The 24,885-nt window shown below is 40.8% G+C and overlaps 1 protein-coding gene across 4 annotated transcripts in view; it reads right to left on the bottom strand.

Annotated features, from left to right (window-relative positions):
• The window catches only part of OXSR1 (oxidative stress responsive kinase 1), a 94,805-nt gene extending 70,832 nt beyond the window's left edge, over positions 1-23,973 (bottom strand). The window contains exons 1-2 of one of the 4 annotated variants that reach the window (XM_072793368.1): positions 23,824-23,973; positions 7,602-7,714 (exon numbers count right to left, since the gene is read on the bottom strand). In XM_072793368.1, the coding sequence (XP_072649469.1) occupies positions 7,602-7,714; positions 23,824-23,830 (120 nt within the window). In that variant the 5' untranslated portion in view covers positions 23,831-23,973. Of the gene's footprint in view, positions 1-7,601; positions 7,715-23,163; positions 23,556-23,823 lie in introns of those variants that run through there. The other 3 variants (XM_072793369.1, XM_072793367.1, XM_072793370.1) reach the window with 3 other exon arrangements.
• Positions 23,974-24,885: the final 912 nt, after the last annotated feature.

Genomic DNA, 24,885 nt, shown 5'->3' on the forward strand with positions numbered 1-24,885 from the left:
CAATCCTACTTCCTCATTGACCCTATCCCAATATACCGACTACAATCAGGCCACAGTAAACCTCAGGTGAGCATGCTTCTTCTAACCATGGATATTTAATGCTGTTGTTCCCTCTACCTTGATACTTCCTTATTTTACCCTGGCTAAAAATGCTAATTCGTCCTTCTGATCTAACAAAAATATCATTTCCACCAGTTCCGCAAGCTAGGTGTCTCTTGGTTTCCAAACTCTCTGTGTATCTCTTTACATCATGGCACATATGTACTGGCTAGTACCTTGGGTACTTAGTGATCTGTCCCTTCCTGGTGGACTGAGAACTCCATAAAGGCAAGTACTTAAAAGTGGATCCCTAAATGCAAGCTAGTGGATATTACACACACACACACACACACACACACACCTTGAACTATATTACTCAGTCATAAAAAAGACATCTTGCCATTTTCAACAACATGGATGGACTTAGAGGGTATAATGCTAAGTGAGATAAGTCAGAGGAAGACAAATACCATATGATTTCACTCCTATCTGGAATTTAAGAAATAAAACAAAGAAAATAAAGAGACAAAATGCCAGACTCTTAAATACAGAGAACAAATTGGTGGTTGCCAGAGGGGAAGTGTGTGTGTGTGTGTGTGTGTATGAAACAGATGAAGCGAATTAAGAGTACACTTATCATGATGAGCACCAAGTAATACACAGAATTGCTGAATCATTATACTGTACAGCTGAAACTAACGTAACACTGTATGTTAATTGTACTTGAATTTTTAAAAAGCCATGAAAATAAAAGTGATTCCCTAAACACTGCAGAACATATCATATTATACTGCAATTGTTTATTTTTTCTGCATCCTTCATAAAACTTTAAGCTCAGTGAAAGCTAAGACTCTGTATTGCTGGCACTTATCACTGTGCCTGGCACACAGTACACCTTCAGTAAATATTTACCGAATGAACTAAATCCTATAGTACTTTATACAATTTTTACTTATTCAAGTACTGTACTTGCCACCCTAATGACCTTGGTATTTGTACAGTAAAAATCAATTGTATAAAAGTTGCCCATTCAAAAGCACTGCTCCATGAATGTTAGTTTTTCCTTTCTCTTCTTTTATTTGAATATTAAGTTCCTTTATAGCAAGGATTTTGTCATATGCATTTTTGCAACCTCCAAAGTCACCAGCATAGTCTTCTATGGTAAAAACTGTAAAACTAAAGTAAGCACTTCCTTATTGACATAGTCACACAAGATTAGGAGAGATACGAGAAGTATATATGAGAGGGAATATATAGGACAACATGTATTGCCAATGAGTAGTAAAGATGGTAAATGTTACAAGAATTCATTGGAAAGAACAGTAATAGGTAGCAAGAAGTCCTCTAAGGGGCAGGTGGAAACCAGGTTTAGTTCTATAGGACATGGGGAAATTACAGCAATGTAAAGTGAAAGGCACACATAATTATTAAAAAAAATAGATTAAATATGCAAGACATATTTTAGGACGAAATGAGTAAACCTGTCTAGAGTAAGTGGTTCATGCTTTCAACAGATATCGACCAACTGCTTACTCTGTGCCAGGCACAGTGCTAGGTGCTTGTGTACAATGGTAAACCCTCAAGAAACTTACAGTCTAGTGAAGAAGTTAGACAAATATTAATTTAACAACAAACAATGATAAGCAGCTGGATAGGAGAAGTACCAGATACTACATGATTTCATTGGAGAAGAAAATTATCAGAAAATAGGACTGATAATCAAGGAAGGCTTCCTTTAAGAAGTTTTACTACACTCACACATGAAAGGTAAGTAGGCTTTATGGGTTTGACTGTTTAATCACATGGGACCATATCATAAAGGACCATGTTAACTGTATTCAAAAATTTAGGCTTCATCCTAAACGCAAAGGGAAGGCATCAAAGGTTTAATTATATATACCATTTCATAAAAATCATTATGGCTGCAAATATAGAAAATAAATGAGAGAAGACAAGAGTACATCACGTTGAAGGCTGTTGCTATGACCTGGGTGAGAGATGATGGTGGCCTGAAAAATGATAAATAACTATTCAGTTTGGATAATCACACTGTGGTCATGTTATTGTTAGGAGAAGATGGGTGAACAGCATATGGGAACTTTCTGTATTTCTTTTGCAACTCTTCTAGAAGTTTAAAACTACCTCAAAATAGTTTTAAGAAAATATGTAGCAATATGAATGGAAAGAAAAGAAGGAATCAAGAGGTATACTGAAGAAGTAGAAACCATAGGACTTGGAGCCAACTGGATGGGGGAGGGGAGACAGAAGTTAACAATTCACACACAGAGCTGGAGTCAAACTGTCCAATGTCTTAAAAGTGAAGGTAAGGGTTTTTTTAGCTCTACTCTGAGAGGCGGGACCACAAAGGATCTTCTAATAGGAGACTATCAGAGAACCATCAAATTCAAAAACTGAAAGGGCCTTAAAGAATTTCTTTCCTTCTCTTCTATTCCTTTAAAGGTGGGGGATGGAAAAGGGTTCCTTTATCTTAACTCCCACTGGAGTTATCCTTTTCCCTTTCCTTTGAGAAGCAAAAATGCATAAGTGCTATATTCACTCTGAATCAAATTTCCCAGTAGGCCCCCCCACATCCAAGTTAATTCCACCCCTCCTACTGAAAGCACTTTCTTGAAAGTCCTGTTACCTGCTGCTGCCAGAGCTTTGATATGGACTTCTCTGTTCTCCACCTGAAGCTTTCTCAAGTGTTACTTAATGATGACTTTTCATTCTTTCCTAGAACTCACTCATCTTGGTTCCTAACACTTACTCCTGGTTTTCTAATTACCCCAACGCAAGCAGTTTTCCTCCACTTTACACCATTCAATTAGTCCTCAAGTAACGTTAATTTACTCATTCACTCATACAGACTGAACACAATAAAGTCCCTGCCTTCATGGAATGTTCATTCTGAAACAAACAATTCTTCCATCTATAAAATATCACTGTCACTGCCTGAGTTTAGAGTCTTAACTCTTTGTGTGGCCTCATCCTTTAAACCATGGGTTACAAAAGCCACATGGGCCACGACAGAAACTAAGTAGATAAAGTTAGAAACAGAAAATCAGAGTGCATTCCAGATAATATAATTAAGAATTGTTTTATGAGGGACGCCTGGGTGGCTCAGTTGTTGAGCATCTCCCTTTGTCTCAGGCCATGCTACTGGGTCCAGGACTGAGTCCCACATCAGGCTCCCTCTATGTCTCTGCCTCTCTTTCTCTGTGTCTCTCATGAATAAATAAATAAAATCTTAAAAAAAAAAAAAAAAGAATTGTTTCATGAAAATGTTTCGGTTACATTTGTATTTATGAATATATACATAAAAATGAATACTTTCCTAACTCTAAATCCCTGCCTGGTAAGGTTTCTATCTCTGGTTCAAAGCATCTTCAACCTTGCTGGGCCAGAACACAAATATCTCTGCAGAGGCCTCCATCTTTGTAACTAGGAGCACACTTCCTCCTACTTCCCAGTACTTAATATCTCTCCTAGGCGCATGTGACGCTCAACCTTGTACAGGAAACAAACTTTTCAACTAGATTGTGAGTCTTCAGGTAGAAGGAAAGACCTATTAAGCCTCCTCATATTCCCTTCAGCTCTCTGTCCAATGAATCTAATCCTAGAATCTACCAGAGAAGAGAAAAACCTCAGAACACTGCTTAGTGTGCCTGTGAGTAACATCTCTGGAAAAAATAAATGTAGTAGTAAGCTTTGACAGCTGATTTTCCCATCACACTTTTAGCAAAGGTTGTCAGACAAGAAAACATTTTGACAAGAGAAAGGAGCAATATACTGCCTCCTCACTACTAACTGTCACACAGGATACACACCTAGAACCTGGTTCACATTAGCACCCTTTCTACATTATAGCAGAGACCATTTTGAAAAAAAAAAAAAAATTAAAATCACAATCCCACAAGTTTGGTATTTTGATCTAATAGATTTTCTAAGATAAATTAAAGGGTTTCTTATCTGGGAAACAGAGCCCTTCTCACTCAGACCTCAGGTGCCTGGCACTATAAACACCATAAATAAATCCAGCCTTCTTTATATTCCCAATGTTTCTTCAGACTTCTGTGGGATCAGGGATCCCTAGCTGGCTCAGCAGTTTAGCACCTGCCTTCGGCCCAGGGCTTGATCCTGGAGACCCGGGATCAAATCCCACATCAGGCTCCCTGAATGGAGCCTGCTTCTCCCTCTGCCTGTGTCTCTGCCTCTCTCTGTGTGTCTGTCTCTCATGAATAAATAAATAAATAAATCTTTAAAAAAAAAAAAAAAAAAGACTTCTGTGGGATCTTGTTTGCTCTCCAAAAAAAAGCCAGTTATTTTTATTTTTATTTTTATTTTTTTTTTTTTTTTTTAAGCCAGTTATTTTTAAATTTGCTTTACTAAGGGGTGCCTGGGTGGCTCAGCATTTGCCTTCAGCTCAGGTCATGATCCCAGAGTTCTGGGATAGAGCCCCCATATGGAGCTCCATGCTCAGCATGGAGTCTGCTTGTTCTTCTCCCTGAGCCCCTCTCCACTGGCTCATGCTCTTGCTCTCAAGTAAATAAATAAAATCTTTTTAAAAAATCACTAAAAGTCACTTCCCCCTCCACTTCACTTATTTGCCAAATATATATAAATATTGTATTTGTAATGTAAAGCTTACTGGACTATACGGGCAAAATTACGGAGGTCTAATTCATTTTTGCTGTCACTAAGCTACACCAAATTTGCATTCCTTTACAAGGAAGGCCCTAGTGTAATAACACAAATATTATGTTCGAGATGTCAAATATCTGAGAACAGATGCTCTTTCTACTTTCGAACCAAGATTATAACTAGTTATTATTATATGAAGTGGAAAGTAATAGACTTCACTCAGAAAGATCTGATTTTTAATCCAGACTGTCACTTATTATATGATTTACTTCATCTAAAATGGAGCTACCACCTGTCTCATGGTGGTATTTATGAGGGTAAAATACACCTAAGTGCCCATCATTAAAAAGATGTTTGCTGTCACCATCACGTGAACACAGTCAAGTTATTTAAACTTTGAACCTCCATTTCTTTAGTCATGAGGTAAAAAATAAGACTTTTGTTCACCTTTACGTTATCCTTATGGATTATATAAAATAAGTGGCAAAAGATAAAAATTCATATTGGGCTTCTCAAATTCCAGTCTTAATATAGAAGTTAAAAATTCTGTTTTTCAGGGCACCTGGGTGGCTCAGTTCATGATCCCAGGGTCCTGGGATCGAGTCCTACATTAGGCTCTCTGCTCAGTGGGGAGCCTGCTTCTCCCTCTCCCTCTGCCTGCCGCTCTACCTACCTGTGTGTGTTCTCTCTGTATCCAATAAATAAACTTAATTTAAAAATTGTGTTTTTCGGGGCACCTGGGTGGCTCAGTGGTTGAGCATCTGCCTTTGGCTCAGGGTATGATGCCAGGGTACTAGGATCAAGTCCTGCATCAGGAGCCCCACACGGAGCCTGCTTCTCCCTCTGCCTATGTCTCTGTCTCATTCTGTCTCTCATGAATAAATAAATAAAATCTTTTTTAAAAAATGGTTTTTCCTCAAAACAATTTGTCTATAATTTACAGCCTTCTTTTATGATCACTGCAGTTCAAATATCCAAATAATGCTCTAAGGGGTTGCAGGGATCTGTAAATCCAAGATAACTACATAGGACTTCCATCAGCATCTCCTTTCTTCAAAGATTTTTTTTAAGATTATATTTATTTATGAGAGACACAGGGAGAGAGAAAGAGAGACAGAGAGACAGAGAGAGAGAGGCAGAGACACAGGCAGAGGGAAAAGCAGGCTCCATGCAGGGAGCCCGACGTGGAATTCGATCCTGGGGCTCCAAGACCAGGCCCTGGGCTGAAGGTGGCGCTAAACTGCTGAGCCACCCGGGCTGCCCAGCATCTCCTTTCAAGTGTATGTTGTCTCACCAGAGGCTCAAGATTACTCTAGCCACTTTCTTCTTCAGCTTCTGCTCATACACTACTAACTCCTGAAGAAATGCATCTGTTTCATGTTAAAAGTTCAATGTATAGTTCTATTATCTCTTTTCCTTTTATTCCAATATTCCCTAATACCCAGTACAGACTCTACCAGAAATTAAATCCAATCTCGAAGTAGAAAAGACTTCTGGAATGTCAAATCATCCCAGTGCTACTAACTCCTGCTTTTCTATCACTAGCTGTACATGATCTTAGAGAAATACTTAATAAGATAACATTAGTTCATATCTGAATGGCAGTTTATAATTTTCAAGTACTGGATCATTTGATCCTTAAGAAAAACATCACAAAGGGGGCACCAAGTGGTTCAGTCAATTAGGCATCTAACTCTTGATGCTGGCTCAAGTCATGATCTCAGGGTTGTAAGATGAAGTCCCATATCAGGCTCCGCATTCAGCATGGAGTCTACTTGAGATTCTCTTTCTCCCTCTGCCTCTCCCCCAACTCTCTAAATAAATAAATAAATAAATAAATAAATAAATAAAATCTTTTAAAACAAAATAAAAACCTCATGAGGTACATAAAGTAGATGTTAATATTTCTATTTTAAGCCAAAGAAACTGCGGATTTACAAAGTTAAATGATTTGAAAATTTATCCTATGTCCTTTGCTGATCACTTACCACATACTTGAAACAACTCAGTGTCACAGCTCATAAAAGAAGTACAAAATAATCCCTGTGTGTGTAGCTTTTAATGCCAAAGAACATCTCTTGCAGCTATGAATCCTTGAGACTCCCTTTCTTCTCTTTTTCTCTAGCTTTTGGATAAGGAAATGCCACCTCTACCTGTCTTCTTGCATCAAGGATCAGAATGCAGATTGGTGGTACCATATTCTTAGGAGCCAGGGCCTTTTAAAACATATTCCAGGGCCACCTGGGTGGCTCAGCAGGTTAAGTGTCTGCCTTTGCTCAGGTCAGGATCCCAGAGTCCCAGGATGGAGCCCCACATCAGGCTCCCTGCTGAGCAGAGAGTCTGCTTCTTTCTCTCCCTTCGCCCCTCCCCCTGCTTGTGCTCTCAAATAAATTGATGAAATCTTCAAAAAAAAATTTTTTAAATAAAACATATTCCATTTGACCAGGTATCACAATTGCATGATACTAGTTTAAGGAAAGAGAAAAGTAAAGAAGTAAATGATAAAAACAGGAAAAAGTCCAATACGAGAAATAGGTTATAAATAAAATGTGGCTTCCCTATGCAACAGAATACTACACATACTGAAAGGCATGTTAATTCATATTTATAGACACAGAAAGAATTCGATAAATTTTTCAATGAAAAGAACAATGATTACATTATCATAAAAATACACAAATATTTAAATTGCACAATCTTAAAGACTATATAGCAAGTGCAAATCTCAGAATGAGAGGATTACAACTAATTTTTTTCTATTTACCTGGATTTTTATAAATTTTACAATAAACTTTACTTAATGAGCAAATCACAATACGTTTTATAAGAAAAGTAATCAAAAATTTCAAGTTATTTCTCACTCGAACATGAATATACAGAGGAGTATATTTCTCCACATAAGAAATATGAGATGTGCATACCAGGAGTTCATCCATGCTAGTTTGACATTTCTCAAGGTTTATCCGTTTGATTGCCACTTTCTCCTTCTTAGGGGCACAATATGCTGCTTGGACCACAGCCGTTGCTCCACTCCCTAAAGATAAATACATAAATAAGTAAATAAATAGATATATAGATAAGAACATGATATTTCTAATTCCCACACAATTTATTTTATTATTATTTTTTAATTCCCACACAATTTAAACAAGAAAATAATTCAGGGTGCCTGAGTGGCTCAGTCAGTTGTGACTGACTCCTGATTTCAGCTCAGGTTCTGATCTCAGGGTCATGAGACTGAGCCCTGCATCCATGCTCAACACAGAGCCCTCTTAAGATTTCTCTCCCCCACCCCCTCCTCTCAGCTCATGCACATGCTCTCTCTAAAAAGAAAAATAGATAATAAAATAAAATAAACAAGAGAATAATTATCTTGTTCCTACACTCAACAAAAGATAATACCCTAAAAAGTAGGGTGTAAGGGTGTCTGGGTGGCTCAGTGGGTTAAGCATCTGCCTTCTGCTCAAGTCATGATCCCAGAGTCTTGGGATCGAGCTCCCCCCCCCACCCCCGCATCAGGCTCTGTGCTCAACAGATTGCCTGCTTCTCCCTTTCCCTCTGCAGCTCCCCCTGCTTGTTCTCACTCTCTGTATTAAATAAATAAATAATAAATAAACAAACAAATAAATGAATGAATGAATGAATGAATGAATGAATAAATAAATAAAATGTTTTTTTGAATGGTGGGACAGGGCAGCCCGGGTGGCTCAGCAGTTTAGTGCCGCCTTCAGCCCAGGGCGTGATCCTGGAGACCCGGGATGGAGTCCCACATCAGGCTCCCTGCATGAAGCCTGTTTCTCCCTCTGCCTCTCTCTCTCTCTCTCTCTCTCTCTCTCTGTGTGTCTCTCATGAATAAATAAATAAAATCTTAAAAAAAAAAAAAGTAGTTAACTGGCAGAGAGAAAAGGAAAGCTTATCATGCCAAAAAAAAATACACAGTATTGTCCTTAAATGTCCATTTCCCCCAATTTACGAGTCATATTATTATGTATTGTTACCAGAAGTAATTTCCATTTCTATCTCTGTAGAAGCCACTTTTAGGCAAACAGCCTTGAGCAATGGAATGCAGAAAGGGCCCATAGTAACCCACAGACCCACATCAAAATATCCATAGGCTCTAACTAACCAATGGGCTACTTACATTTGTCTCTTTGTTTCTGTGTCTCACTCTGCGTGTGTGTATGTGTACGTTTGTCTGCCTGTCTCTCCACCTCCCACCTTCCCTCTGTCTCTCTCCTTTCCCTCCCTCTCTGTCCTGCCGCTCCTTTGCGATGTTTTCAATAAACTTCTATCTCCTCTCTCCTTTGTTCTGCCTGCACCACTGGCTTCTATCCCATTGTTGCCCCACATTTGGGGGCCTCCATCAGACTGAGAGCAAAAAATACCACACCATCTTAAAACGAAATATTCAAATCTTCCAGAAGATTTCTGGATTTCTAAGAAATTTCAGAAATTTCTTTCTAGGAAAGAAAAAAAGCCTGGTAATGATTTTGAAATCACTTTCAAGTTACAAGTCAACTTACACGAACACGAGAATATGGTACCAAAAAAAGACTATCTTAAACATGAACTAAGAGGTTACCTTTGTTTATACAGTCTAACAGTGAAATATGTTTTAAAAAGTCAGGCTCAGACATCATGTTAATTTCCATTTACTCTTTGTAATTATCACTTATTTCAGTGTTAAAATTATTTCATTAATTATTTATTGTTCTTATATATTCTCTCAAATATTTACTTTAAAAATAAAAACATACAAGCTACAATAGCTAACACTTTGTAATACAAAGTTTTCAATTTTAAAAATCTCTTCACAAAACCATAGCAAGATAACATTTCACATCCACCAGGATGGCTGTAATCAAAAAGACAGACAATAACAAGTGTTGGTAAGGATGTGGAGAAACTGGAACCCTCCTGCATTGCTGGTGGGACTACAATAACATATTTGCTTCAGAAGAGTCTGACAGTGCCTCAAAATGTTAAGCACAGATTACTACACAACCCAGCACTTCAACTCCTAGGTATATACCCAAAAAAATTAAAAAACATGTACACATAAATAATTTCACACAGACGTTCACTGCAGTATTATCTGTAAAAGCCAAAAAGTGGAAACAACCCAAATGTCCATCAATTGAGGAATAGAGTAAGAAAATGTGGTATATCCATACACCGGTAATACTATTTGGCAATAAAAAGAAATGACTATTAATACATGCTATGACATGGGGATCCCTGGGTGGCGCAGCGGTTTGGCGCCTGCCTTTGGCCCAGGGCGCGATCCTGGAGACCCAGGATCGAATCCCACATCAGGCTCCCGGTGCATGGAGCCTGCTTCTCCCTCTGCCTATGTCTCTGCCTCTCTCTCTCTCTCTGTATGACTATCATAAATAAAAAAATAAATAAAAAATAAAAAAAAATACATGCTATGACATGGATGAACCTTGAAAACACGCTAATAGGCCAGACACAGAAGGCCATATATGGCATTGATATACAGAACAAAGGCAAAAGAAAATAAATTGAACTTCCTTATAACTGACAGCCTATTGACAAGTACTTGAGACAGAGTGACCTTCATCAAGGAACTTAACTGCCTCAGTGTTAATACTTTGCTAGAGGCAAAAGGCAACCTTAGCTTGCCATTAGCCTGAATTCCAGGATCCTGTAAAAATCCCTTTGGAAACTTCTTCTATCTCTACCCACCCATCCAAGATATGTTAGCAGTCATCATCCAAGCATATGGCCCACTGATACACATCTGAAGAGTCTCATGACTAAGATTTTACTAGACAGCAGTAAATAACATTTTCCTAACAACAGCTAGCCCCTCCAGGTCCTGGAAACCTTGCTTCCAAATTCTTTACAGACTTATGCTGCCCCCTCCCAACTTGAAAATACATAATCAGTCACTCCTCACACCACCAGTGCAGCTCTTTCTGCCCAGAGTCCTGTCCCCATGCTTTAATAAAACCACTCTTTTTGGCACCAAAGATGTCTCAAGAATTTTTTCTTGACCATTCACTCCCAGACCCCAACATTTCACATCAGTATGACTCTATTTATGTACAATGTCCAGACCAGGCAGATCCATACATGCAGACAGTAAACTAGAGGTTGCCAGAGACTAGAGGAAGAGGGGAAGTAGGGAGTGCAGCTAACGGATATGGAGTTTCCAGAGATATGAAAATGTTCTGGAATTAAACATTGATGATGGTTCCATAACTCTGTGAATACACTGAATTGCACACTTTAAAAGGGCAATTTATGTTCATAGTATGTGAATTATATCCCAATAAAGCTGTTACTAAAAAAATTTCTTCAAGTAGGACATCAGATTTCTAATAGTATAAATGTGCTACAGATATTAAAATTTGAAAATAATTTACATATACAATTATATAATTCGAGAATTTGTTTGTTACATTGAAATCTGTTTCAAAGTCCCTGATCAAAGCCATAGATATACAACCAGTCAACACTGACATGGATAAACCCAAATCACAATTATAACAAACTAAGCAAAAACTCTGTACAAAGCTCATGTCATGCAAAATTCAAAATGAAATCCAATATTCAAGGACACATTTGCCATTCAACAACATTATCCAATAGTGTACTTGAATTATTTTGACAATAGTTTAGGACCACTAACACATTCATTGATAAGTGATCCAATAGATTACTACTGAAATAGTTTGCAGTTTGCTTTTTTGGTGAACTCCCTTTGTTTTGCACGAGTAGGACAGAATTAGGCAGAACAGTAGTGGCTTGGCATTAACTGTTCCTTTCTCATCCTCTTTCCAAGTTCTTTCTGCATGGAATCCCTTTAGAAAACTCTAACAACTCTTGTCTTCAGTGAGAGGCTGCTGCCCTACTCTGGGAAGCCCCAAAGGAAGGAACCCAATCATGAAGGTCCAGATCTGTCCGGCTGAGAGGCTTTCTTAAGTCACAAAAAACACAATGAGGCCTCCACAGGGTACCTTTGGTCCTAGAAAACAGATGTCTTCTAGTATGTAAATATATTCCTCGATGTTTTATCATTTTAATTTTTGCAAATGTGCTAGCTACCTAGTGGTAGCTTTTAAACCAGTGTTTTGTTTTGTTTTTTAAGATTTTATTTATTCATTCATGAGAGACACATAGACATAGGCAGAGGGAGAAGCAGGCTCCCTATGGAGAGCCCCTTGTGGGACTCAATCCCAGGACCCTGACCTGAGCCAAAGGCAGACACCTAACCACTGAGCCACCCAGGCGTCCCTTTAAACCAGTATTAACTCAAGTCAGTTACTGTATCCCTGGATGATCAAGCACTGATTATTTATTTTATATATATATATATATATATATATTTTATATATATATATATACAAAATCTGAAATGCTAGCTTTAAGCACACTAATGTCATATCATACATAAACCAAAGCTATGCTGGCATTAAAAACAGACAGCAATTTGGGGTTTAGTTGTTATTAATTCCTAGTCATTATTAAACACAGAATTAATTTCACTAATAACGAACACTAACCCTAGGTATTATCAGTCATAATTGTCTACATACTAAAGTACCTTCTTCTACACAAAAAGTCACTCATTTAATAAACAAATATCCCTAGAAACAAGATGTGATTTAACAAATGGCCAAAGGGCAAAGTCACCAGCATTTCCCACATTTAATGATAAAGAGAGACTTGCAGGCTCCAGTTGTTCCATGCTAACAATAAATCACTTTCATTGATCTTCATGTTTTCTTCCCCAAACACCAAAATATTATTCAGCAATCAAAAAATATTTTAAAGTTGTAACATAAAGGTGTGTATGGTAATGCAGTAAGAACTCAATACACAACACCACTAATTCAGAATACCAATCATGTTCTATCCTTCATTAGAAAAACTTTCACAGAAAATAACAATTAATAATGTGAATAAGAGGATAAGGAAGAATATCTTTATAATGTCTTTATAATCATTTTAACTATTCATCAATTTTTAGTAAGACTTTGAAAACATACGATTAGAGATACAAATTTTGGAGCCCCTGGATGGCTCAATTGGTAGAGCATGAGACTCAAACTCAGAGTCCTGAGTTGGAGCCCCACATTAGGCATGGAGCCTACTTAAAATAAAAATAAAATAAAGATTTTTATTTAAAAGATTGAAGGACATCTGGGTGGCTTAGTGGTTGAGCGGCTGCCTCTGGCTCAGCGTGATCCCAGGGTCCTGGGATTGGGTCCTGGACCGGGCTCCTCACAGGGAGCCTGCTTCTCCCTCTGCCTAGTCTCTGCCTCTCTGTGTCCTTCATGAATAAATAAATAAAATCTTAAAAAAAAAAAAAAAAAAAAAAAAAGATTGAGAGATACAAATTCTTAAAATATTTTAAAGCATGTTTCTTTATGAGGAATTTTCAAACTACAAGTCATTTTCAGAGTTTCAACCATCATTTTCTTGGAGTAAAAAGAGTAAAATAGAAAAAACATCAGTATGCATGGCACATAGTAAAAGCAAATGTTATTTTGTAAAACATTTACTTCAGTATAAATACACATGCAAATTGTAAAAGAGATCTCTCAGGAATGGTTTAGTGAAAAGTGTAAAAGCTACTGCTCTAATGCCCTCTACTAATGGACTAGTAAGAATAATAATATAATGGAAAATGGAAACCAATTTCCAATAAAACATCCTAATTCAGACTTTCAAAAACTTAACACAGGTGTGTATCCTCCATGCACCTAGGTCCCAGTTCTTCCACTCTTCTGTCCTCTCCTAGTGAGCTCTTAAACTGCAGTCTTAGCATACATGCATACAGACAGAATGCATTAAATATACAAAAATATGAGATTTTTCCTGAAATTCCTCAAATTGGGTAACTTCATCTCTCAAGACAGAAAAGGAGATGCCCAAAGGAGGACTAAAAAAATTATTGGTCTCTGGCCACTTTACTAGACTCAGAAACTTAAAAAAGAAAGTTAAAAATGGATATTATTCCTAACTGTGAGAAAAATAAATACATAAACCAAATCAGTTAAAGATAATTTCCTCCAAATTTTGGCCAGACATCATTATAGCAGATACATATTCGAAAGATTTTAAATGTTATTTAGTATGGTTTTACATTCACTAAAGAGTACCCAGACTCTTCATTTTGAAAGATGATTAAGGCACTGTCACCTGAATCAAGGAAAAATATAAGGAAATTACATTTTTGAAAACCCTTTTCTCTTGTCAGCATCACACTGAAAATTAAAGCTTCTAGAACTGGTGAAACAGCTGTTAAGAATAGTCAACATCATAAAAATCATGCTATTCTCTCTATACAAAAAAAGATGAAAATAAAGACACAGTGCCATATGCTTTGAGTAATTATTCACACAGCCTGATGGTTTTGTAATGAATCATCTCTGTCCCCTGTTCACTCTGGTAATCTCTCATCTCAAAGGATGGTAACTCCATCCTTCCGGATGCTCCAGCCAAAACTCTTAGAATCTTTTCACATCTAATCCAATGGCAACTCTCTAACTCCAAAACATGTTATACCCAGCAACCTGATTACTTCTCACCAACTCCAGTGCTCTCTCTCCACTGGATAAACTCTCCTTCCAGGGGCACCTGGGTGGCTCAGTGGTTGAGCATCTGCCTTTGGCTCAGGTCTGGATCCCAAGGTCCTGGGATAGAGTCCCACATCAGGCTCCCCTCAGGGAGCCTGTGTCTCTGCCTCTCTCTCTGTCTCTCTCATGAATAAATAAATAAAATCTAGATAAATAAATAAACTCTCCTTCCACCCTTACAAAACTATTCTCTACATAGCAGCCTGCATTACCCCTTTAAAACACAGTCATAATAATCCTCTGCTTAAAATCCTGCAATGATTTTCATTCTCACTCAAACCAAAAGCCAAGTACCCACAACGACTTACAAGACTTCATCCCATCTTATGGTCAGAACCACACAACCCCACCACCTTACTTTTCTGATCTCTTCTCCTGTCTGCCTCTTCACCCCACCTCACTCTGCTCCAGCCACTCCTGCCTCCTATTCCTTAGTCACATGAGCATGCTTCCATTCCAATTTAGAGCCTTCACCTCTCCCTCTGTCTGGAATAAGCTTCCTGCAGATAACCACAATCTTCATTTTTTTCACCTCCTTCAGGTCTTTTCTCAAATGTCTCTTCTTGGGCAGCCCCCGTGGCGCAGCGGTTTAGCGCCGCCAGCAGCCCAGGGCGTGATCCTGGAGACCCCGGATCGAGTCCCCACGTCAGGCTCTCTGTATGGTGCCTGCTTCTCCCTCTGCCTGTGTCTCTGCCTCTCTCTCTCTGTCTCTATGAATAAATAAATAAAATCTTAAAAAAAAATCAAATGTCTCTTCTTTTGCTTTCCCTGACCTATTTAAAACTCACTTCCAGGGGCGCCTGGCTGGCTCAGTGGGTGGGGCTCACTACTCTTGATTTTGGCTCACATCAAGGTCTCAGAGTCCTGGGACTGAGCCCCGCATTGGGCTCCACACTCAGTGTAGAGTCTACTTGAGACTCCCTCTTCTCCCTCCCATACTCTCTCTCTCTAATAAATCTTTAAAAAAAATTTTTTTTTAAATTCACCTCTATCCCTAGCAGTCTCCAACTCCTTTCTCTGCTTTGTTTTTGTTCTTTATCACTACTAGATCATAAACTCTACAAAAGCAGGGATTTCTGTCTGCTTCACTGACATATCCCTAGCATCCAGAACAGTACCTGGAGCATAACAAAAGTTCAATAAATATTTGCTGAATAGACAAATCAACTGAGCAGTGACATACATTTTCAAGGAAAAAAATTACTCATTTAAGGCAGAGCAAACACAAATATGGCCCAGTCTTCACAGGCATAAGCTATGAACTCATTATTACCATCATGAGCATTAACATCTATTGAACGCTTATTCTGTGTGCCAAGTACTATACTGAGCACTTTCTTTACTTCCGTTTTGTTTTGTTTTTTATCTAATACAATAATAATTATAAAAATAAGACTTAGGTCATAAACTAGTCAGGTGCAGAGTAGAGACTAGAAACCAGAACTACATGATGACTCAACACCATGCTCTTAACTGGTAAGCAACTACTTCTTTAGATTAAAGCTAACATTTATTAACTGCTTGCTATGGTTAAATTATTTACTTGTAATGTATTATTTAACTATTTTCATTTTTTAAAAAAACCACCAAGGCCAACATTTTTAGTTGCCTATGCAACATACAATTTTCCCTTCATCTTTAATAAAAGAAGTTTGACTTATTCTAAGTACTAATGTGCCCAGCTTAAAAAGTTTTATTTCATAGCCTCTCTTGCAAATGGCCAAATTACATGGTTCTGGCCAATAAACTAGAAATGGAAGTCATTGAATGAGGCTTAGAGGAAAGAAAGTTCTTTGAAAAGATGCCAACTCAGTCATCATGTGCCTCTGTCCTTTTGCCATATTCTTCCAGCCTGGAACACAAGAATGAGGCTAGGTGTAGAACAACTAACTACGTTGCAACTATAAGAATGGCAGTTACATGCTAAGTGCAGTGAAGTAAAAACTAGGAGACTGGATGGTTAATTAGGGCATATAGGTGGCCACTCCAGTTACAGAAGGGAAAAAAGGTACTTTATTAGGACACTATAATTTGTTTTCCATTACATGCAGCCAAATGCAATCCCTAACTGATACAGCCCTATGAGGTTGTTAGTCCAATGCTGGCCTTTACTGATAATATCACCATAGCTAAGTCTCCTGACCAGGGGAAGAAAATACACTAACCACTCAACATCATTCTATTGATAAAGTATGATGTCTTTCACATTTACGGAGGGGCTGGAGGTGGGATCCTGGAATCTGTACTTGAAAACCACTACTTTAGATATCAAAATGTGTGGCTAATAAACAATTAATAAAAATAATAAAGGAAAGGGAAGAGGATCCCTGGGTGGCTCAGCGGTTTAGTGCCTGCCTTCGGCCCAGGGCATTATCCTGGAGTCTCGGGATGGAGTCCCACATCGGGCTCCTCTGCCTCTCTCTCTCTCTTTCTTTCTGTGTCTCTCATGAATAAATAAATAAAATCTTAAAAAAAAAAAAAAAAAAAGGAGAGGGAAAGTAGAGAATAAAGCTAATTGAGTTTGTCTTCACCAAAGTGTCAAAGCTGGGTAAATCATACCTTATTAAAAACAGATCTTAAATAACAATTTTCAAAACCTAATCCAAGGTAAACAGTGAGTATGGAGACTTTCCAAGATGTAGGAAATTAAAAGATAAAAGGCACATGGCACAGCCCCCACCAAATTGTTTTCTCTATCTGCCATCATATCATATCCTTGACAATGTCAAAGATGGCAAGGCCTTATGTAGCTGTACTACCATGTCCACCATAAATCCTGAAATCCATCTAAACTTTAATAAGATCTAGAAAGAAACAAAGGGGCAGCGATGTTCCATTAAATATTACAACAGATTCTAAGTATTTAAGTGTTATAAGATTTCAAATCATACAGTATTTCATATTTCATGGTAATACCAAAAATTACAAAACATAAGGAGGAAAAAAAGAGATAAGAGGAGAAAAGAGATAACGAAAGTCATTATGTTAAGGAACATTCAATGCAGGGGTGCCAGCATGGCTCAGTTGGTTGAGTGGTTGAGCATCTGCCTTCAGTTAAGGTCATCATCCCAGCGTCCTGGGATGGAGCCCTACACCAAGCCCCCCTCCCCCCGTATCGGGCTCCCTGCTCAGTGGGGAGCCTGCTTCTCCCTCTGCCTCTGCCACTCTCCCTGCTAGTGCTGTCTCACACTCTAATATATAAATATAAAATCTTATAAACAACAACAAAAAAAAGGTGCATTCAATGCAAACTAAACATTTTCTCCACACAATTACACTTAATCTACATAACAGCCCCAATGTTATAGGTAACATTACCTCCATTTTTTAGACAAAAAGCAGACACTAAAACCAGTTATATAAATTGCCTAAGATCACACAGCTAATAAAAGGAAAAGCCAGGGTTTGAATCCAGGTCAACACAACTCTAAGACCATACTCTTCCAGCTGTTTCAACACATGTCATACAGTACAACACCTGATTATAAATTCTAATACAGTAATAATGGTTAGGATGGAGCTCAAAAACACTGAGAGGTGAATGAGTGATAGTGAAAATACTACTAACATCTTTTACAAGTAATTATACTTAAAGAACTTCAAATCTTGCCAAAGCGTGCTTCAGATGATATAATTCTTTAAAAGGAAGTCCTTTGAATTCCCAATCTGTATGCTTTTATGTTCCAGGAAGGGAATTTTTCTTTTCTCTATAGGATTTTGTCAGAAAGAGAGAAAACAAAATAGAATGTGAAAAACAACTAACCCTACAAATATTTAAGGATTTTATTTATTTTAGAGAAAGAGAGAGCGAGAGAGAGCAGGGATGGGGCCGGGGGGGGGGGGGTCTTGAGGAAGGGTAAGAGAGAAACCCACACAGACTGAGCTCTGAGTGCGGAGTCTGAAGCAGAGCTCCGTTCCATGACCCTGAGATCAGACCTCAGCCAGAACCAAGAGTCTGATGCTCAACAGACTGCATTCCAGGCTTCTCAACCTTACAAATATTATAGGCTAAGCAGCAGGTGAAAAAAAAAATTACATATCAAATAAATGCAAGTACTTTGATCAGAAAGGAGGCATCAATTAATCACTGCTTTAAAATACAATTCTTTGAAAACAGAAAATTCAAATGATCCTCCAAACCTTTATTTTCTGAGCTCCAATCATTTGATTCTCAGAAAAAATTAAGTGTAATTTGAAAAATCACAAAGATTCATTTTGATGATTATAGCTTACTAGAAAACATTGTATTCCAAACATTTCAGCATGGAAGCAAATTCAGAATAAGTCTACACCACTTTGTTGAGGCTGGGTACTTATAATAAGCTATAATTCAAGGAAAAACATTTTTCCCCCTCCCTCCTGGGAGGATGGGTGAGAGAAGACACAAGGCGTGGAATGGAAGGATGTTAGGAACTTTAGTGAACTTACAAATGAGAGGGAGACATTCAAAATTTACAAAACCGGAGACACAAAAGAAAAATTCGGGGCATCTAGGTGGCTCAGTCGGTTAAGCATTTGCCTTCAGCTCAGGTCATGATCTCTGAGTCCTGGAATCGAGCCCCCTCATCGGGCTCTCCACTCAGCGGTGAGTCTGTTTCTCCCTCTCCCTCTGTGATCTCTCTCACTTTCACTCTCCCTCAAATAAATAAAAGCTTTAAAAAAAATTAAAGAAGAAAAATCTACTATATCCAAAAGGGTCACCTTCAAAATATCTATTAGATTTTTCATTGTAAGGATATTCCCCCTAATTAATTTCACTTAAACCTTCAAAATTTCCCTTAGACCATAACCACTATCGTCCATTTAATATATAAAAACCAATCAAATTCCTACATAGAAACAAGGATACTGAATTAGGCAGCAGGAGAGTAGAACACAGGTATTTGCTGTGCCACTAATTAGCTCTACGATTTTAGACAGTCATTTTATCTTTTTATGCTTCAGTGTCTTCATCTGTGAAACAAGATGGTTCATCTCATCTCACACCATACATTAAAAAATGAACTCATAGGGATCCCTGGGTGGCGCAGCGGTTTGGCGCCTGCCTTTGGCCCAGGGCGCGATCCTGGAGACCCAGGATCAAATCCCACGTCGGGCTCCCGGTGCATGGAGCCTGCTTCTCCCTCTGCCTGTGTCTCTGCCTCTCTCTCTCTGTGTGTGTGTGACTATCATAAATTAAAAAAAAAAAAAAAAAAAAAAATGAACTCATAATGTACTGGAGGCCAAAATTTAAGAGCTAAAACTGTTAACACTTGGAAGAAAATACGGGAAAGAAAATCTTTGTGATGTTGGATTAGTAAAGATTTCTTAGTTAAGCCATCAAAAAAAGCACAATCAGTAAAAGGAAAAAGTAATAAATTAAACTTTATCAAAATTCAAAACTTTCTGGCCTTGAAAGTCACCATTAAGAAAATGAAAAGACAAGCTAGGGACCAGGATAAAAATATCTGAAATCATCTATCAGGTGAAGAACTGACCATCAAACACATCATACACATACATACATACATACATACACACACACACACACACACACACACACACACACCCTTTAACTTAGTAAGAAAACAACCCAGGGACAACCCAATGGGCAAAACATTTGAATAGATATTTCACCAAAGGAGATATATGAAAAGCTAATTAATAAGCACCTGACAAGATGCTCACCATCATTAGTCATTAAAGAAATGCAAAATAGAACCACCAGATACCACTTCAGACCCACCAGGATGGCTATAATCAAAGACAACAAATGCTGACAAAGATAAATAGGAACTCTCATACATGGCTGGTGGGAATGTAAAATGATTTTGAAAAGGCTTGTCAATGTCTTAAAAAGTCAAACATAAATTTACCATGTGACCCAGAAATTCCACTCAAGGAAAATGAAACATGTTCACATGAAGATTTGATGAGTGAATGTTCATAACAGCATTATTCCAAATAGCCAAAAAGCAAAAACGACCCAATGTCCATCATGTGGTGTCCAATAAAAAGGAATAATGTATTGATATAGGCTACAACGTTGGTAAACTTCAGAAAATATTATGCCAAGTCAAAGAAACCAATGAAAGGATCACGTATTATATGATTATATTTACATGAAATATCCAGAAAAGGCAAATCTATAGAGACAGAAAGTAGATTTGTGGTTGCCTGAGGCAGGGGGTGGGAACAGGGAGTGACTGCAAATGGACATGAGACATCTTTTTGGAATGATGGAAATGTTCTAAAATTGGATTGTGGGGATGACTGACCAACTCTGTAAATTTACCAAAAAATTATACACTTAATTATACAATTATACACTTAATACAGGTGATTTTGTGGTATATAAGTTATAACCCAGTAAAATTGTTTTTACAAATGAAAAAAATATCATGCTAAGTAAAAGAAGCCAAACACAAAAGACAATATGTTATTATGATCTCATGTATATTAAGTGTCCAGAAAAGGCAAATCTATAGAGACAGAAAGATTTGTGGTTGCCTGGGGTTGGGAGTGGGAACAGCGATTAACTGTTAACAAGCACAAGGATCTTACTGGGTGATGAAAATATTCTAAACCTGGACTATGCTGGCTGGGACACAGCACAGTAAATTTACTAAAAAACACTGAATTTTGTACTTAAAAATGGGTGAATTTTATAGCACTAAATTATACCTCAGTAAAGTTAATTTTAAAAATAAGATGGTGAAGGGCTGCAAGGGTGGCTCAGGCAGTTAAGATCTGCCTTCAGTTCAGGTCATGATCCCAGGGTCCTGGGATGGAACTCCATGCATCGTCAGGTTCCCTTCTCAGCGAAGAGCCTGCTTCTCCCCCCTCCTTCTGCCCCTCACCTCAGCTCCTGTGCTCGGTCTCTCGCTCTATCTCAAATAAATAAATGAAATATTTTAAAATAAATAAAAATAAGATGGTCAAATCACATTATAGTCCTTAACCTTTTACCTATGGCCCACCTTAAGATGAAAACTAACCCTATCCCTGAGGACTGAGACTCTCTTTTGCCCATTCACAGACACCCTACTTGCTTGAGGATAACAAATTAATAAATCTCTAAAATCTCTAGAACCCTAGAGCCAATAAATCTCTAAAATCTCTAGAGCCATCTTAACTACTAGGCATAAAAAAATGACCACAGAGGGATCCCTGGGTGGCGCAGCGGTTTGGCGCCTGCCTTTGGCCCAGGGCGTGATCCTGGAGACCCGGGATCGAATCCCACATCAGGCTCCCGGTGCATGGAGCCTGCTTCTCCCTCTGACTGTGTCTCTGCCTCTCTCTCTCTCTCTCTCTCTGTGACTATCATAAATAAATAAAAATTAAAAAAAAAAAAATGACCACAGAAAGATGTATACCGTACCAGAAAGGAAGGCAAAATTCCTCTTCTAAAACAACGACAGAGATCCTCCTCCTTTACTTTTCAGACATCATTTTCAAATCTCTCACTTAATTTCTTCCTCATAGGATATTGACTGAGGGACTGAGAAACAATCGAGACAGAGACCTAGCTACCTGTCTTTAGAAACAACCGGTATATGTCGAACACCCAGCAAGGACACTGGGTATGACGTGGCGTAAGGAAAAAGATGTGATTTCTTTCAGATAAAACTTAGCCCAGATTTGTTTTGAAACAAGAGGCAAAAAAAGAAAAAAAAAAAAAGGTATAAAGTTTCCCTAAAATACAGACACACTGCAATAAACACACCTCTAAGACAGCTACAGTTTTCAGCCAGTCTTTGTTATAAAACTAATTATAGGACAGGATGCTGATCTAGCAAAGCAGACAATCTCCTTCCTCCCGTACAGAGGGGTCTGCTCATGTCAGTTAGACCCAGCTTCTGTGTAGCTGAACCCACCCCCTTTTGATTTCTAAAGTCACTGGATTATTGTTGTCCAACAAATACTCCCCTCATCCCAAGTCTCCGCCCTCCCCCCCCAATCCCTGGTGCCTAAGAATTACAATCCACATTTGTGCAAGTTTTGGTCCCTGCCAACTGGTATTCCGGGACCTCAAAACCACTCCAAACACAGCAGCCAGATCCGTCAAATAACGCTGCCTCTGCCTGAAGCCCTCCAACACACTCAAAATTCTAAAATCCTTACCATGCCTGCGAAGATCCCCCTTCTACCCTTGCCAGTTTTCCTCCAGGTCCTGAAACACATCAAGCTCTTTCCCTCCTCAGGACCTTTGCACTTCCTCATCCCTCGGCAGGGAAAAATCTGCCCTGGAACCCTAAGGCTGCTTCTCATCCTTCCGCGCTCCTCTTAAATGTCAACGCCTCAGAAAAGGCATTTTCCTTGAAATCACCCTAACCAGGTGTCCAGGTCACCCGCTATCAGAACATCTTGTTTATTTCCTTCCTAGCACTTGCCAAACCTTGCAATTCCTTCTATTTGCCTGGTTATTCAATGCCTACCTCCCTGACTAGAAAGTCCGTCTCCAACAGCGGGAAGTTGTGTCTACGCAGCGCGGAGCCCGGTACCTTCAGCTTCCTCTAGAGAGGATCTCCAGCTCCCCCAGCTCCACCCCGGCAACGTTTGGCACTTCGTGAGCACTTAGGTGTTGTCACACCCGCGCGGGAATGCACTAAAACCCCCTGCAGACGACCCCCCAAATAGGGAGCTGTGCCCACAACCCCAACAGCCGCTTCTCGCACAGCCTCCCAAAGGCCTGTCCTGTGCCCGCACTGCTCTTCCCCTCCCAGACCCGTCTATCGCTCCGGTTCAAGTATCTGTCACTGCCCACATCTCCCCCGAGCCCCGCCAGCCTCACTGGCGCGCAGCACAAACCCGGAGCCTCCCCCCGCCCCGCGGGTGCCCACGAGCCTCCCCGCGCTCCCGCGGGTCCTCCCTCGGCGGCGCCGGCTCTCACCGATCACCTCCTGCAGCTCGTAATCGTCCCTGTTGATGGACCAGGGCAGGGCGCTCGAGTCCTCGGACATGACGGCGGCGCGGCTCGCGATCCTCCCTCAAACTCGCTGACCTCTCTCGTCTCCTCGCCGCGCCTCCCCCACCCCCAACCGCCGCCGCCGCCGCCGCCGCCGCCGCCGCGCCCCCACCAACCGCCTCGGGAACAGCCACGGGTCGGACGGCGTCTGGGCGCGGGGTCACCGCGCGGCAGAGCGGCGGGGGCTCGAAGCTCCGGCGGACCTCGCCCACTGCTCCCCGGCGGCCGGCACTCCTCGCCCGGCCCAGGTCCCGGCCTCGGCCTCCGCCGCAGCAGCTACAGGGTATTCGCCCGGGCCCAACCCCTCCGTCCCGCCCTCAACCCCAGCCCCACGCACGGGCCAAACTTTCCCTTCTCCCTCCACCTGCCGACACGCAGCGCGCTGACGTCACCGCGCCGGGCAGGCCCAGCCGTGGCCCCGCCTCCGGCCGCCATCTCAAGTGTGGCTGCGCAGGCACCCGAGCTAGCAAGAATCCCGTGAAGGTAGAAGTTGACAGTGGGAGGGAACAAATGGTTAGGGAGAAGTTCAGAGAGGGTATCGGAAAGCCAGAGGAGAGCTAAAGTAGACCAAGACGGTAGCCACACCAATCATGGCGACCGAACGACGGCCGAGCGGAGGGGGCGGAGCCGTTCCTGGCGGCTGGGGCACGTTGCCGTCTCCGTCGTCTCATTGATTGGTTTGTTTGAGGAGGACTCGGAAAGGCCATGGGTGGGTGCGGACGTCAGTCAAAGTTAATCCCTCCTCCAGACTCTCGGCGCGCTTCTCAGCGCCGGGGCCGCTTCAGAATCGCCGGTGCCGTGGTCGCTTTGCCCTTCTCTGCCGCGTGATGTCACGGCGTAACCGTCACACCCTCGAGACGTGCCACCGGCTCGTCCGGGTGTGGAGAAGCCGCCCGGCGCAGCTGGGTGGGGTAGCCTTGGGGTGTGGACAACTGCCTGCTGGAATGAAAGGCCTTGAGCTGCGGGACGAACGGAGCTGGGAGCTTGCCCCTTGACGACGCTGTTTTCAAGGCGGAAGCGCTCCCCGCAGCGTCTGTCGCCGCCCTCGGGGTCACGTTGTTGCGCAGGGAGGGGGGTCTTGTCCATTCTCAACTTTGGGCCCAGAGCCCAAGTGAGCACCTGCCTTACGGAGCCTCGAAACGTTGGGCTTTTTCTCCTGCCGCAGCTTGGTCCGTGGGGCTCGGCGTCGTTGCAAGGGTCTTGACTTCCGTGTGACTCACTAAACCTGAGTTTGTTAGGTTGGCCACTGAGGTCCGTTGGGGAAACTCCTGAGGTGAACATTGAAGGCTCTTGGTAAAGTGGAAAAAAGCACCAGCAAGAATTGGGCCAGGTGCTGAGGCGGTTCCGTCTTGAAGGTCCGTGAGGCCGGTAGTGGTCCTTAAGGGAGAGAGCGCTCCGCCGAGGCGCCGGGGCCCCGGGGCCCTGTGCTGGGCTGTGCTGGGCTGTGCTGGGCTGTGCTGGGAGGTGGGCCGCTGACCGCAAGACAAGTCCGCTGGGTCTGCACCTGCTTGGTGGAAGAGGCGGCGTTTGTGCCAGGCCCTGCAGTCGTCCCCTGATTTCAACAGGCGGAGACTGGGAAGATAGGCCGTTCCCGTCGCGAGTTTGAAAGCAGAACACCGGCCTTGCTGTAGGAATTGGTTTCGGTCA

The sequence above is a fragment of the Canis lupus genome, chromosome 22, assembly GCF_048164855.1.
Source record: "Canis lupus baileyi chromosome 22, mCanLup2.hap1, whole genome shotgun sequence".
NCBI lineage: Eukaryota > Metazoa > Chordata > Mammalia > Carnivora > Canidae > Canis > Canis lupus.